The 17695-nt window shown below is 36.8% G+C and overlaps 1 protein-coding gene across 3 annotated transcripts in view; it reads right to left on the bottom strand.

Moving 5' to 3' along the window:
* The window catches only part of LOC113075064 (DNA (cytosine-5)-methyltransferase 3A-like), a 39155-nt gene that overhangs the window by 12933 nt on the left and 8527 nt on the right, over nucleotides 1-17695 (bottom strand). Inside the window, exons 1-5 of one of the 3 annotated variants that reach the window (XM_026247783.1) lie at nucleotides 14141-14209; nucleotides 11344-11572; nucleotides 10940-10983; nucleotides 9033-9182; nucleotides 512-745 (exon numbers count right to left, since the gene is read on the bottom strand). In XM_026247783.1, coding sequence (XP_026103568.1) covers nucleotides 512-745; nucleotides 9033-9182; nucleotides 10940-10983; nucleotides 11344-11572; nucleotides 14141-14146 — 663 coding nt within the window. In that variant the 5' untranslated portion in view covers nucleotides 14147-14209. Of the gene's footprint in view, nucleotides 1-511; nucleotides 746-6502; nucleotides 6654-9032; nucleotides 9183-10939; nucleotides 10984-11343; nucleotides 11573-14140; nucleotides 14210-17695 lie in introns of those variants that run through there. The other 2 variants (XM_026247781.1, XM_026247784.1) reach the window with 2 other exon arrangements.

The raw sequence follows: 17695 nt of genomic DNA on the forward strand, positions 1-17695 counted from the left end.
ACATTAAATCCTCAAATTAATGTAGAGTCAAGAATTGAAGTATATTTTTAAACACTGCTTGTTTAATGGCAGCTTTTTAACCTTAACTTGAGATGTAAAGATTATCCTGATAAATGCACGCATCTACATCAGTTTTCATGTATTAGCTCTGGAACTGGCAATAAAGATTGAAACATGAAGCCACACAAATTGAGAAAAAACACATTTGTGTGTGTTTTAAAAATGATTTATCAATATTTATTTTATTAATTTATTTAAAAAATAAAAAAGTTAGAAATGTTTAACAGTTAATTCAACAGAAAAGTTTAACAGTCAATTAATTTGTACAGCCTTAGCTTCAGATATTAAATGGAAAATGTACAACTTTAAATCAATCTACTTTTAATTTTGTTTTAAATATTAGTTAATCTTGCTTATCTAATAATAAAAAAATAAAAATAACTCAGGTCAAGTCATAGAATACAAACGTGTACAGTATTTAAACCAATGAAGAGACATTATTTTTATTCACCTCATACTCCAGATTCATCTCTGAGGATCTCGCCATCACTTTGTTGCCGCAGGCGACAGGAGGCGGCTCAGGCGTCGTGGCGACCGTTGGGGAGGCGGGGTCAGTGTGCTGCTGCTGAGGTGTGGGCATGGAAAGGAGATTGATGGCTGGCTCCTCCTCCTCCTTCTGAGAGCTGACAGTTGATTGGTCGTCCATCATGTCACTCATGATGGTCACCAGTTGGGCCTTATCCTCCTTAAAGACACGGAGGCACACAAACACCAAGGTGAAATACAGACACAAACACACAGGGTCTCAAAGGATTTTTATTAATATTGCTCAGGCAGAAACAACCTAGTGTATGTGTGTTCAGGTAAATATGGATTTGAAATCACTGTGGAAATGGAGCTGCAAGTTTTTACTGACATATGAGGACAAACTCTGAGTTAACACAAGACAGGATGTGTCTCTCGGTGTATTCGACTTCTAAACCCTCAAGAATTATTGGTATCCTGGCAGGAAAGTCAGTGTTTGATGTTTGTTTACATGGATTGTAGAAATCCAATATAGAACCGCTACATTCATATTCCATATACTAAATCTAATAATAAGCCTGGCACTGTGGATCATGAATGTTGTTGGCTCTTTGACAAACTGCACTGGATAAAAGCATCTGCTAAATGTATAAATTTAAGGGTAAACATATGATTCTGAGTGGATCGCATCTTCATCACGTGGATTTAGACTAGCATTCAAAAGCCTGCTGTCAGTACATTTTTTAATGTGAGAAAGAAGTCTCTTCTGCTCACCAAGGCTACATTTATTTGATCAAAAACAGTTAAAACAGCTAAATCGAGAAATATTATATTGTTGAAATTTTTTATTGAATTTTCAGCATCATTACTCCAATCATAAGTGTCACACAATACTTTAGAAATCATTTTAATATGCTGATTTGCTGCTCAAGAAAACAGATGAAACCGTGATGCATTTTTTTTTCAGGATTCATTGATGAATAAAAAGTTCAAAATAACTTTTTTTGTTTGAAATAGAAATCTTTCGAAACAATTTAAATATTTATTGTAATTTTATTTTATCAATTTAATGCATTCTCACTGAATAAAAGTATACATTTATTTCAAAAACATCCTACTGACCCCAAACTTTTTCAGTGGCAGTGTATACGTCTAGTCAAGATTCATTATGTGCAGATTTGAAGCAATGCTGTGAATTTGGCAGGAGACATCTACAGTATCTGATGAGACCAAAATGTCAACAAGATTCTATTGTTTTCACCCTAGTAACTGTCTAGCAACACCCTAACAACCATTTACAGTAACCTAGCAGCCATTTGGCAGCATAAATAAAGCTCATCTCAGCACCAGAACATCATACAGACACAGGGATTGGCTCTAGTGTGACACACATCCAGTCTCTAAGTTTTGCCCTGGAAACCTTCTGGCCATGCTCTTCAAATCTGAATGTCTAAAGCCCCTTTCACACCGCATGTCGGACCCGGCATATTGCCAGAACATTGCCGGGTCGCCTTCTGTGTGAAAGCAAACACGTCCCGGGATTGATTACCGCATTGAACCCGGGTCGGGGACATAGTAACATTGCCGGGTTCAGTCCCGGGATGAGCGCTGTGGGAACAAAAGCCAGATCTAATGGCGTATCGTAAAAATATAAATATGTGCAAACTGTAATGAAGCAGAGATCAGTTAGTTCCTCACTTTCCGCGCTGACTCTGAGATCGTTCACTAGCTTCAGTGAAAGTATAACGTGCCTAGCGTTGTCGACTCGTACATTACACGTCACGCCCTGATGTCACGTGTCGTTACGGGATCTTTACGGGTTGTGTGTGAAAACACGCACATATACCGGGTCATCACTGGCAGTGTGAAAGTGCAAAATATAACGACCTGGGAACAATTGCAGGAACACTTTACCCCTGTATTTGCCGGAATGGCAGTGTGAAAGGGGCTCTAGAGAATGTGAGTTGGTTTATATTGTTCATACTAGCAAGGAACATTTAGACTATCATTACTGGCAGCTACCAAGTCAATACCTAACAACCAAACTAAGTACCCTAGCAACAATTTAGCAATATCTTGTCATCAGAACATCATAGAGACATGGAACTTGGTTCTTTTGACTCATGCTGGCAAACAGGACTTCCAAAATGCTACACATGTTAGCAGTGAATAGCTACATGCTACCAGTGATTAGCCAAGGTGTTAATACATTCTTAAAAATCCTAACTAATTGTTAAAAGACCCTAGTAACTGCCCAGTGCTGAGTTTTGCCACAGAATGCACCACACACAGAATGTACAAAAGAGTACAAAAAGTAAATTTCTTCTTTTGATGATTAACATACTAAAGCACATCTAAAGTACTTGCACTGTAGTATGTTATTCGGTATTACATTTCAAATGTACAACTGCAACTTTATCGTTAAAAATGTGTATTTACAAATATATTTAAATGCATGACGTATGTTTCAATAGAAGTGATGTCCAAGTATATTTCCTTAATAATAAAGTTGTTAAAGATATTCTAAAGTGTAGTTTTTCACAAGGGTACACGATGTTCCTGACATTTGCACAGTTTCATTCTCAATGCTTCGGCTTCTTTTGTTACTATTGTATGTAAAACTGTGAAACCTTGATTCCTTCAAGCAGCTGTTGGTTTCTCTTGTGTGACCTTTTGCAGGAAGATCACAAGTGCCTCATATGACCTTCAACCCCACTAAACGGCCAACCGCGGAGCAGCTAATCACATGTAAAATACAGAAGACAGGCTTGTTTGACGGGTCAGTGGAGACACATAAACCCACTGCAGTCATACATATCACATGAGGGATGGAAACAGAAGATGGACCTGGCATTGACATCCGTCTCCAGTGCTCAGTGCTAAATACAGGTTTAAACAGAATGCAAATCATTTGGCGAGCTGAACACAAAGCTCAAATCAATAAATCACCACGTATGCAAATGTATGTCATGTTATTGGCGTCTGTCGTGCAGATTACAGACTTGTAGTTAGCTTTACAATTTTCAAGTTCAAGAACATTATCACACACACATGCTCAAACACATTTATTATTATTATTATTTTTTAAAGAAATCATTATCTTTATTTAGCAAAGATGCATTTAATTGATCAAAAGTGTCACATACTGTTAAAAATAAAATATATTTTTCAAATAAATTCAGCTCTTTTTAAATTTTGATTTAATAAGGAATCCTGCCAAAAAGTATCACAGTTTTCACAAAAATATGAAACAGCATAACTGTTTTTCAGCATTGATGATAATAAAAATAGAAATTATTTGGCAGCAAATCAGCATATTAGACTGATTTCTGAAGGATCATGTGACACTGAAGACTGGAGGAATGATGCTGAAAATACAGCTTAGTCTAACAGCAATACATTAAATATTTAAATACATTAAAATAGAAAACAGTTATTTGAAATTGTAATAATGTTTCACAATATTACTCTTTTCGCTGTAGCCTTGGAAAACAGAGAGACTCCTGATTTGGATTCAAATCAGCAATAACATCTGACAATGCAATAATGTATTTTACATCTCTATTACATATTCATGGCTTTACGTCATATTGGGCATTATGATTTCTTTCATCCATTTTTATATGATTGTTCTGTCTTCTTGAATCATCTCTGATAAAAGAGTTTGACATAAGCATGTTGCAACATAACCCATTTTCAATTAAATTCATCTGTTTTTTCAATCAGAATTGTTCAGTGAGTAATGCATTCTGGGAGTGCATCATTCGTGATGAATACATGCGATGCTGCCTTAGAATTTGGCCAAAATTTTAGAAGGCAGCATAACCTTTTGGAACCTTTTCTTCATTCGAAACGGAACGCATCTTAAAATTCTGCTTAAATTGGCAGCTCACTAGGTTTTGGAACAGATCTAGTATTTGAATCAGATTGTCCATTTTCTTCTAGCAGTGTCTCCATGATGTTATAGTGGTTGTGTTGGTGGTTACCCAGCATCTCTTTGGCATATGGCCCAGTGCACCCTGGGAAATGCAGTCTTTAACAGATTTACTAATTTCCTGCGATAGTTCACTTGATTGGCGTGCTATAAATGGCGACAGTGTTTCTATGTGCCGATACATAGAAACTGTTTGCAGTCTTCTCACGTAGTGTGTGAACGTCTCCCAGTTTGACCTGAATGCGCCCTCTGACCCCTCGGCCTCTGCGACGACCCTTAACTTTATGACAAGTTTCAAGAGCTGAGAGCTTTATGATCATGAACGACCTCTGACTCTGACCTCACCGTGACCCTAAAATCTCTCAGGCTCATTTCTATACAAACTTCACTCCTTTTCGTAAAGCATTCATATAATTTATCAAACACAGTTTGGGGTCAGTAAGAGTTTTTAATGTTTCTGTAAGAAGTCTCTTGTGTTTACCAAGGCTGCATTAAAAAAATAATAATAATCAAAAATACAGTTAAAACAGTAATATTGTGAAATTTGTACAATTTAATTAACAGTTTTTTTTATTTAAAAAACACCTTAAAATTTAATTTATTATGTAATGTAATTTATTTAAAATGTAATTTATCATGCAATATTTAAGAACAGCACTTATTTGAAATTATTTAGTATTTAATTACAACATTATAACATTTTAAATGTTTTTTCTGTCACTTTTGATCACTTTGAGGCATCCTTGCTGAATGAAAGCAGTCATTTCTTTCACAAAATATAAAAATAAAATCTTACTGACCCAACAATTTTGAAGATTTTTATAGAATATGCATATATTTCTAACTTATATATATATATATATATGATTTTTCCAGGAAGGTCCCTTGAGGTAAACATGGTTTATTCATTACACACTGCAATACATTTTTAAAAGTATTCAAAGAAGGAATTGCTTCTAATGGAGTAATAATTTGAAATTCATTCCACAACCAAGAAGCACAGTAAGAGAAAGCTTATTTTCCGTACTCTGAATGTACCCCAGGTTCTTCTAATTGAATCCTATTTGATGATCTGGTGATATATTTCTATAAAAGACTAGCAATGTAACTTGGAAGCATACTCAGCAATGCCTTTACAGTATTCAATAGAATGTGATTTCCTTGAATGTGACCAATGTATAACATGTAACATTGTATGTGAGCAAGTATTTGTTCTAAATCACAATGCAGCCTGATAAACACAATCCAACCTCTATAGTAAATATGAAGATGAATCATGTATGCACATAACATTATAATAACACAGTACAAACAAAACCATGCAGCCAGTGTATACAGATCTATATTTCACTCAAGTCCAATAATACACAACCTCTCTCTCGATGTTCAGGATGGGATACTACTAGTACTGTTTCTTAAGTATGCAGTTTATATACAGTACTGTACGCAGTATGCAATTTTTACTACCGCATCCGTCAAAGTACACAGTATACAACAGATTGCCATATCATACAATGCAACATGTTCGACTTGACCTTCCATATCTATTGTGAAATGAATCGATTTTTGACATCTTGACACATTATTTGATCTGACTGCCAAAGTGTATGATTATATGCAAAATTACATTCAAAATAAACATAGCAGCATGTATGTTAATATACTTAAGTCATTATTTAGCATGCTACAGTACTGTTTAAAATATCTATCAGTGCTACACCCCTAAAAATATACAAATAAAGGTTCTTTATCGGCTTTAATGGTTCCATAAAGATCCTTTAACATCCATGGAAACTTTCCAAGACATAAAAGGTTCTTTATAGTGGAAGGTTTTTAAAATGTTTTTAAAACCTTTATTCCAATAGCACTGCACATGCTATTGTTTTTTTTAATAATAAGCAGTATATATTATACACAAACATAAATGCAAACAGCCAAATCAGCATTTTCTACCTTCATTCTCTGTGTTACATACACACACACACACACACACATACACAGAGACATCAGTAAATGTGTCTTTTCCACACAGTGCACACGTACCCACACACTCCGCTGTGTCTGATCAGCAGTCCCGCTCAGGTAGCTGTGTGTGTGCATGGGTTTTCTCAGGCTAAAAGACACTTTTAAAACAGAAAGGGGGGAGACACACACACACAATGTCTTTGTTTGGGAATCGTGAGTCACATGACTCCGTGCTGATTGGTCACAGAGTGTTTGCATATATAGGGACCAGAAGGGCGTCCGCCATAAAACGAGATGCTAAACGAGAGCGAAAAGCGCCAACCAGAGAAAAGAGAGAAATATGAGTGTGTGTGTGTGTGTTGGGAGGGGGGGGGGGGGGGGGTAATGACTGAGAATAGGTAATGACTTTCTTCACCAGAAAGGATTTTACTAGACATTTTGACTGTCATGGTTACTGAGAAACATGGAAAGGTTCAATTAAGCCACAATTTAAATCCTTAGAATGAATGAAAGAGAGAGCAACACACACACACACACACACACAGAGGAAACTCCTTAAGCAATTTTAAACGAAAACACTATTACAAATAATTACATCATCCTTTATAGTGTCTTCATAAACTAGCCTGCTTCACACACCATGTGTGATTCTCTCAAACACACACACACACACACACACATACACACACACACATACACACACACACACACACACACAGTTGTAATCAGGTCTTTGTGAAGCGCCATAGCAGCGCTGCGCCAGAGTTTGATGAGATCCAGAGGCTGCAGTGGGCGGGATCTCCGCGACCCAAGAGAAACAGCCCTCGCTGGGTGAGCCGAGGACACGACAGCCCCTGAAAACCCCCGAGGCCCCGGATAAACACACGCTTTTATGCTTCATCACACAAAACCCTCATTCAGACAACCTTTGCTTTGAGCTGTTTTGGGCATTTTAACTAATATTACCCATTATCAGGTCACCATAACATGAGGAAAACAGAGCTAAGAGTAATACACTCTTAAAAACAAAGTGGTATTGATGGCTCCATGAGGAACCTTAAACATCCAAGGAACGTTTCCAGTCCACAAAAGGTTTTTTTTTTTTTTTTTTTATAAAAAAAGGTTTTTTTAGAATTCTAAACTGAAATTCTAAACATTTAGAAAAAAGTGATTATTTTTAGAACTGTTCACTGAAAGGTTCTTTAGGGTTCTTAAGGTTCTTTTCTTCTATAGCATCCACTGCAAAAACCCCATCTGAATACGTACCACTCAACATTGTCCTAAATAGTTTTTCCATTCCTTATAAACACACTCATTTGTATCGTTCAGCAGCTCTGACTGAACGATGTGAGTTTTCCATACGTCCTTAGCTCAACTCGTATCAAACTTCAACAGCAGCAACTGAACACATTCCCTCTTTGTCTCTAAAGGAATGTTCGGGATTCAACACAATCGTTTGTGGCATAACATACATTACAACAGAAAATGATTTTGACTTGTTGCTTAAAAAAAAAGAAAAGCTAACTGTGGTTACAGTAATGCATTTACAGTGGAAGTACATAATGCAATGCAAAAAAAACAAACAAACATAAAAATATATATTTTTTTCAAATCTATAAACACAAGGAGTGGGGTTATGATTGGAGGAGTACAGCATACGTCATTAAAGTGAAGTCAGGAAATCGAGTTAGGATTTCAGAAGATTATAAGGTCAAAAATCTAACATCAAATTGAAACATGCACAGATGAATCTTTCATGATAAGATCTGTAGAAAATCTGTAGTGCATTTACATATCATGCCGACTCATAACCCTATTAACCCTTCCTGTTTTAAGTCACCTCATAAAGCAAGCAAATCTGTTAATGTTTGCACAATATTCATGCAATACTTCAAGAAATTTCAGATAGCTAAACATGACTCAAACACACACATTATGTGACACATAACCAGTTCATCCACTTGCTAAACGGATGATTTTCACAACCCTCCTCAAATAACACACCATTTTTAATTCAGAATTCATTCAAATACATAAAAAACCTCCATATTTCAGCATTTGAATGAGCTAGAAATAGTGCTAATTTGTTTCTTCACCATTTAATTATTTTCTCCGATTTTTTTTCTTGAGGTACAACATTATTTTCATATTTCTTCTCTAGTATTTTCTCTGGGGGTTGGGGGAAATAAAGTTGTAAAAGGGGAATATCATTTATCAACACATTTTCAGTGCTCCCTCCAATATAAATATTGAATATTTAAAAAAATCCTGAAGTGCACAGCTCATTTACTTCCATTGCAAAAGTGCCATGATTTGAAATTTTTGTTTTAAGGCATAAATCAAAATGATTTAGCTCTAATTGTCTTTCCCACAAAAGCTGTTGATAGGCTGTATATTTATATATTTATTAGTTTATTTTTACTGCCATTCCATCATCTATGGCTATTTTCATGGCAAAATCAATGTATTTTAAAATAAATTTATGCTAATAACATAGTAGTAATGAAAAATAACAATTGACGTCCAACTCAACATCAATGTAACAAACATGACATAAGATTCTGATAGAGTGTAAATAACTGTAGTGTACTTCTGGAGTCTCTCTAACCTTCTCTTTTTTCCAGCGGGCGAGCAACTCCTCTTTCTCTCTGCGGCTGATGTGGTAGGGGTCTCCGGCCTGGAAGGTCTCTCTTGGTACGGGACGTCTCCTCAGACTGATGTCCCAGCCCTGCCGGCCCCTCAGACGACCCCCGTCACTCTACAAGACAAACACACACTCTCCGTGAACACACACTTGTGAAGAACAGAGTCAAAGAGCACATGCTTTCATGACCTTTACATGTTTTTTTGAGGTGATCTGTAGGCTTAAGAGTGCTGAAGTGATACCGAAACTCATTTAATGGATAAGAAAATGCCACGATTTCCAGCATAAACCAGTTTGTAGGTGGCTTTATTTATTCTGTATATTTTTGTGAATTATAGTGCATACGTAGCCCTAATAAAACACCTGTAACATGTTTAACAGCCTGTTAACACATATTTTGGCATGTTATGACTTACAGTACCATGCAGGCCAAGTTTTGGCTTTACACATTCATGTCTCTCACATAAACACAGCCTGAAACGTTCCTTCGGCATGTTCTCATACGCTGAGCGGGAAAAGATTAATCAATCACAGATGGTCAACTCTGTGTGATGTATTAACTAGACCTTTCTGAACCACCCGAATGGTTCCAGATAACCCAATAGTTTAAGTTTAAACCAGTTCTCCAAGCAAGTCCTGCATACGAAATGAAACAAAATCGCGATATGACTTAGTTTGGTTTTCAAGTTGCAAAATATGCATCGCACGTATCAGAGGCAAGCGCAACACTGCGCTCATGATCCAGTCATTTCAGTTTCTCATTTCACGGTAAATTTGCTTCAAGAGTTCGGGTCAATTGTAGCATTTGGGAACTCAATGTGCACTAACAATCTTTCCAAACTTGTATTAAGAAACGCTTATATACTGTCTGTTGTCAGGAAGCTTTAAGGGCTTAATGCTTTAACATTTGAAAGCAAAGAAATTAAGAAATATTAGTATATTACATACTTAAACACTCCTTTTTAATTCACAGTGAAACATTATAATAGCAATATTTGTTATTTTGTTTCATATTTTTGTTTAGTAATAATAATGATAATAAATTTGTATTAATATTATATTTTTATTACCATTTTATAGCAATATTGATAATTAAATCACAAATTTTAAAAAATTGTGCAACCCTATAGCCTTGCAATCTTGAAAAAAAAAAAGTATAAATAAATGGCCAAATGGGTTGTAATTTTTCTGCGGTACTGTAAATATAATTTTGCGAAAAATCCTTTTTATTTTATTATTATAATAGCAGTATTTTTATTTAGTAATAATAAAAATTATTATAATTATATAATCACATTGAGATATAAACCACAATTACTTGGCCAAATTGCGTATCCCTACAAACAAGCGGAGCAAACCTGGAGTTTTCAATTAAAGACCTAAATAAATTTATAAATATATAAAAATGCAATTAAATCTTTGCCTAAATGATGCCGCCCTAGTCCTATACATTTTTGAAATGTGATTCTCAAAATGTATTAACGAATTTTTCGGACTATAAGTCGCATCAGTCCAAAAATATGTCATGATGAGAAAAAAACATATATAAGTCGCACTGGACTATAAGTCGCATTTATTTATAACCAAGAACCAAGAGAAAACATTACCGTCTACAGCCGCGAGAGGGCGCTATATGCTGCTTAGTGTAGACTACAGGAGCACTGAGCAGCATAGAGCGTCCTCTCGTGGCTGGAGAAGGTAATGTTTTCTCTTGATTCATTTCTCTCGCTTCATGTCAAATTAATTTTGATAAATAAGTCGCACCTGACTATAAATCACAGGACCAGCCAAACTATGAAATAAGTGCGACTTGTAGTCCGGAAAATACGGTTTATTGTTTTTTTGACTAAATTTGTGTTTTGATCCCTCACCTCTCCTCTGCTGGTGTCGCTGCTGGTGTCGTCCTCGTCAACGTCTGAAAGTCAAACACAGAGGTCATTTAGAAGAAAACAGGGCTAAAAGAAAAAACGGGCACAGATGGAAAATACTTGGCCAACACACTGATGCAAACCTTAAGACCCTAAGGGGGCAATATAGCTAATGTCAAATGTTTCTACCATTAAACCAAATATTTATTATTCAGCTAGCTAGTTATAAATGTTGACAGTTGAAGAGTGTTACTGCATTTACTAAATTGTTCCTGAAAGATGATTCTAAATGGAGAATTAATTTATGCACCTCGTGCCATTGCTTCATCGCATTCTGAATTGAATTTTCTGACACATTTCACATATGAAGTCATTCAGGCTGACTGAACTATAGACAGGTGACTCACGTAGCTCCGGCTGCTTAAGTTTCCGCCGCCCTCGTTTCTTCCGTGGAGTTGAAGGGGCGGAGTCTCCTTCCGCACTGGGGGGCGTGTCTGTGCCGTTCTGGTGGGTGGAGTCAGGGGAGGAGTCTTTCTGCTCAAGGTTTTTCTGTGAAACCGGACTCTCTGCTTCACCGTTACACCCCGCCTGTTTCATACAGGTCACGCCCTCAATCACACGCCCACAACTGTCCTCCTGTAAGAAGACAGAGAGCGAAAATTACTCGCTGCATGAACAGAAACGTACCTGTGTGAGATGTGTGCATTATAGAGGAAATAAGAGTAATTATTTATTATCCTAATAATAATTATTAAATTAAATAATTATAACAATTATTTAATAATTATTAGTGGTAATATTATACATCATTGGCTTTCGTATCATAAAATTTATGATACATTTATGTTTAATGTAAATGTGCACAGGCACATATATTGAGGTGCAATGAAACATTAGTGCTAATGGAGTCACGGATCAGCTAAAGATCACGGTCTATGCTTTCTGCATTGCTCTTTAAAGATGCATTGCAAATGCTTAATAAGCATTTACCTCTTTAAAAACACTTAATCAACATGAAACAGCATTCATAACCATTTTACTGCCATAATGTGACGCAATTCTGAGTGAAACAGGATATTCAATGAGACAAAACATGATTTTATCTTACAGGAATTATTTCTTCAAACAGGGTTGTGGCTGATTTTATGTCGACTTTATCAATGAACAAATTAAGCAGGAAATTAATAAAATCTTTGGGGGCTGCTGGGACGTTCCTACATCGTGACGCTGTCTGTTAACTTTATGTCTGTGAGTTAATAGAAGCCAAACACACTTGCATGCACATATGAATCAGTGGAGTCGCACACACATTAGTGCCTTCATTAGTTCGATTGGCGACTGACTCTCTTTCAGGGCCGCTGAGGTTTTTAATCAAGAGGTGAGAAACTCAACTCCAAACCCCAAGCGCACACACTTTCTGCACTCAACTTCATAGAATAAAGACTTCATAGAATATGCTTCTAGCCACAAAAGCTCAACCTCATTCATCCAAAATGGGTCAAAACACAAACTGAGCAGGTTGCAAGCGTCCATCAAAGCATTCATTGCGCTTGCGTACTTGTGTGGAGTGTTTCTGCCTGAAGCAGAATATATTACACAACTAAACTCCACGGTCAGGGAAAGATCCAGGAGATGAAATGGATCAAATCGTTCAGAGGAGCAACTGTACGTGAAGGACTGTGTTCAGCATTCATTTAGGCCTAATGAATAAACACTGCAATTCCCACAAGCCTTCTGTGCACTTAGATCAAGATACGGCTATGGTAACTTTATTAGCCATCTGTACATTTTATAGTGGCACTTTTTGTCCGGCACTTTCACGATTTTGTTATTAACGATAACATACAACCAGTCTGTTGATATGATAAATGCATATGTGAGTAGTATTACATTCATCAAAACAGACAGCTTTTCATTAAAACAACAAATATCTGCAAATGGCGTCAGAAAAATGACCTTTTCAATAGGAGAATAAGTTCATTTTTCTGACCCCGTTAGCAGATATTTGTTCTTGTTGTAAGCATAAACCCTCAAATTTTATATATATATATATATATATATATATATATATATATATATATATATATATATATAAAGGGTTCAAATACGCAAAAAAAAAGAAGAAATCCTGGAAAACCAAAGAATTTTTGGGTCCTGAAGGATTTTTATGAGGAACAACAGGCAGTTTAATGGTTCGGGATAAACTAGGGACTCATTAACAACTATAAAAAAAACGGGGTCATTTTTATAAATTCAACTATTCTTTTATCTTGTGAACTATATGTAAATGTATTTTATCTGAAATATCTTATTCACGTCAGTACAAAATAAAAAATACCATGCATTTTGTATGATTCCTTTTATTGTGATAAAATAATTAACATTTGCAGATACTGAAAGTCTATTTAAAATTTTGACACGAGGGACAGTATATGAAGCTGATGACTTGAATGAAAAGTCCCTTTAAAGGTGACATAACACACAGCTTCTGCCAATCTCATGATACGCTTGAGTACCTAGAGAATTACTGCATTCTTCATATTTCCAAAGAGTCTTTAGTTTTATCAGATTTATAAAAGTCAGATAAAGCTTTATGTTTCCCTCCGAAAGCATTCAAGCTCCTGGAGGCGTCCCGTGGGCGGAGCTGAAGAATCAAAAAAAAAAAGTGCAAAACTTTTGCATAGCGATCGTCTGCAAGCTGTGACATCGATATAAATAAAACAGGAACAAAAAGTTTACTGCCTTAATTTTTTTTTTAACAAACTCACAACCACAAAACACTTCTTTGGTGGCATTGTTGATTTTGTAGTCTAAAAACCAAAAGATAAATCCTTCTCAAGCAAGTCCTGTGCAGCGTTGCCGGCGACTCTTTTAGCCCGAATGAAGCATGTTGCTGGGCTGCTCTTGCTCTCGTGCTGGTTAATGTATCCCCACACAGTGAATCCCCAGCCCTTTATGATGTAATACAGGGCCATAAGTCCGAATGCATGAAATAGTATTGGACCTCCACTTTAAGATCAAGAGAAACAAACTCAAGTATATCTGCACGTTTGACTGACCGTGTATGAGGATTTTTCCTTCCTATCAAACATTCAGCCTTCACACATTAATGCTCAAGCCTCGCAGATCAAACCCTGACAGTTGTGATTATGATCACTGTGATATTCATTTAAAACAATTAGCAAGACATTGTTGAGAACTTACCATCATCAGAGACCTGCAGGCTACAGCACCTCGTCTTTCTCTCTCTACCTCCCACTGAATCTGTCTGTCTCTGAAACTTCCGCCTGCTGCAACTGTAGCTTCCTGTTCCTCAAATGTCAGAAATAGCTTTATTGCCAAGTAAGCTCATACATACATTGAATCTGTCTTGGTGACAGGAGCTTCCAGTGCAGAAGTGTACAGACACAGTGCAAACATACATTATAGTGAAAACATTCAAATAATTACACAGTAGACATGAAATATTACACTAATATAAGAAAAACTGAAATTTAAATAATGCAACATAATACAGAAGTAGAAATATAGAGAAAAACATATACAGGTGCATCTCAGTAAATTACTGTAGCATGTCGTGGAAAAGTACATTTATTTCAGTAATTCAAATTGTGAAAATAAATTCAATGCACACAGACTGAAGTAGTTTAAGGCTTTGGTTATTTTAATTGTGATGATTTTGGCTCACATTTAACAAAAACCCACCAATTCACTATCTCAACAAATTTGAATACTTCATAAGAGCAATTGTTGGCCTTCTTGAAAGTATGTTAATTTTATATAACCAATAATTGGTAGGGGCTTCATTTGCATTAATTACTGCCCCAATTCAGCGTGGCGTGGAGGTGATCAGTTTGTGGCACTGCTGAGGTGGTCTGGAAGCCCAGGTTTCTTTGACAGTGGCCTTCAGCTCATCTGCATTTTTTGGTCTCTTGTTTCTCATTTTCCTCTTGACAATACCCCATTGATTCTCTCTGGGGTTCGGGTCTGGTGAGTTTGCTGGCCAGTCAAGCACACCAACACCATGGTCAGTCCATTCCTTGTGAAGTTCACTCAAATTCTTGAATCGATTTTGCTGGACAATCCTCATAAGGTTGCGGTTCTCTCGGCTGGTTGTGGATCTTTTGCCTTCCACTCAACATGCTTGGATACAGCACTCTGTGAACAGCCAGCTTCTTTGGCAATTAATATTTGTGGCTTACCCTCCTTGAGAAGGATGTCAATGATTGTTTCCTGGACAGTCTTCCCCATGATTGTGTAGTCCAGTGAAGCAAACTGAGAGACCATTTTAAAGGCTCAGGAACCCTTTGCAGGTGTTTTAAGCTGATTAGCTGATTGGCTTGATACATTATTCTAATTTTGTTGAGATAGAGAATCGGTGGGTTTTTGTTAAATGTGAGCCAAAATCATCACAATTAAAAGAACCAAAGACTTAAACTACTTCAGTCTGTGTACACTGAATTTATTTAATACATGAGTTTCACAATTTGAGTTGAATTACTGAAATGAACTTTTCCACGACATTCAAATCTACTGAGATGCACTTCTATAATTGTTTTAATGAATGTACAGATATGTAATTTACAAGTGTACTGTTTAAGAAGTTTACAAATGTACAATTTTCAGATGGTATATATATTGTCAGTTGTAATAGACAATGTATGAAAGTTTTGGCCTGCAGGAAAAAAAACTCTTCTCGTGCCTGGCTGTTCTGGTGGTTGGTGCTGTGTAGCGCCGACCAGAAGGCAATAGTTCTAATAGAGAGTGAGCTGGGTGTGTGGGGTCCAAAGTGATTTTCATAGCAGTTTTCCTCACTCTGGAGGTGTAAAGATCTTGGAAGTAAGGCAGGGGGAACCAATAATCCTCTCAGCAGTCCAGACTGTTCGCTGTTGTCTCCTGATGTCTGATTTGGAAGCTGAACCAAACCAGACAGCTTTGGATGAGCACAGGACAGACTCAATGATGGCAGAGTAGAACTGGTTCAGCAGCTCCTGTGTCAGGTTCAATTTCCTCAGCTGGTGAAGGAAGTACAGTCTTTGTTGGGCCTTTTTCACAATGGAGTCTATGTGAGTGTCCCACTTTCAGGTCCTGAAAGATGCCCAGAAACCTGAATGACTGTTCATGATGGTGAGTGGGGGGAGTGAAGGGGGGTCCACAATCATCTCCACAGCATGTTGAGCTCCAGGTTGTTGTGACTGCACCAGGAAGCCAGCTCTTTAACCTCGTGTCTCTGATGATGGTAGTGTCATCTGCAAATTTCCAGAGCTTGACAGAGGGGTCTTTTGCAGTGCATTCATTCGCATACAGGGAGGGGAGAGCACACATGCATCGTGGTACTCTCATGAACGCGTGTTGAAGACTGACACGGAAAATAAATTGTTGGATAAAATCATTCAGCTATGTCTCTGATGATGCGCAAGCCAAAATTGAGTTCTCTATTGCATCTGATTGCACTTGAACAGACAAATATACACATTCAAGAGATTTTAAAGCATTCAAGTACAAGAAGACATGAACATCCACTCCATTCAGTGATCTGTGTACAGCGCACACATAGAGGTGCGGCACTTTAGGTTTATTCTGTTTTACGTCAGTGAAAAATATGCAATGTTATTTTCCATTTGATTATTTAGTTTCTGTGCCTGAACACATACACACCCAAAAACATAAAGCACTGTTTAATTTGTATCTTTGTTCTGTTTATTAATTTGTTCTTATTTACTGACTGTTCACTTGTCTTTAATAATGTTTGAATTTGATATTTGTTAGGCTAGTAGTTTTGGCTGTAGTATCAAAACTGCCATCTAAAAGTTTGGTATCAAAAACAAATATTTTTTTTTTTTTTTTTTTTTTGTAGGGCGAGTGAAATTTTTAAACTCCAGCCCGAGAGATTCCATCTTTTCTTCTGTTGTTTGATTAACATCAATGGCACAGCAGGTGTATTATATTAAGATCTAAATCACAGATCTAACATGCTGTAAGACATAGACATCTATGTTTACTCACCAAGACAGAAATGTTTTGAAGAAATTCAGTGCATGCTGTCTGAGAGGTGGCTTTCCGTGCGAGCGTTTCGGGAGGGTGCCAAACAGTGCGAGTAACACATTGAGATCTTTTTTGTGGCTTAGCCTACTTTTAACATACCGCATTATTTTTCTCATTCATGCATGTTCTTTTTGCATGCTCAACTGTGTTAAGAGTAAATTTCTTTATTAATTATAGTGTACTGTATTCAGATACTGTCAGGACTTGTTCTCCTAGGCCTGCATTAAAATATACCGTGAGCTTATTTTTTCAACAAATTTAAACTGACTTTCCACCATGTATTTAGCAGTTTTCTCTTTTGTGATCTGCTTTCATGCTTGGGAGCATTTGACTGATCCTTCTCACGCAGGACGTGCAACACCTGCACGTGCATTCAAAGCAAAGCCAGTGTGTACTTTTTTTTCCCTAAAAGTCACAGTAACTGATTATAAAATGTGGTTACAATATTTTCTGGCATCACCGGGTGGGGCCCCCTCATCCTGTAAGCTCGTGCATTAATGCAGCCCTAAGCATTGCAGGTTCAGTCATAGGTAGAGACTGCACAGCTTTTGTGGGCAGAGGGACTGTCCCTGACACTTCAGAAAAAATGTCATGAGTTAATATGTGTTTTGTGTTGGGTGTAACATAATTAACATCGTAACATGAATTAAATCATCTGAATTAGTAGAATTAAAACATACTTTTAACACTTAATTATTATAGTCAAATACATGA

This window comes from Carassius auratus, unplaced genomic scaffold (genome assembly GCF_003368295.1).
Source record: "Carassius auratus strain Wakin unplaced genomic scaffold, ASM336829v1 scaf_tig00016351, whole genome shotgun sequence".
In the NCBI taxonomy this organism is placed as follows: Eukaryota; Metazoa; Chordata; class Actinopteri; order Cypriniformes; family Cyprinidae; genus Carassius; species Carassius auratus.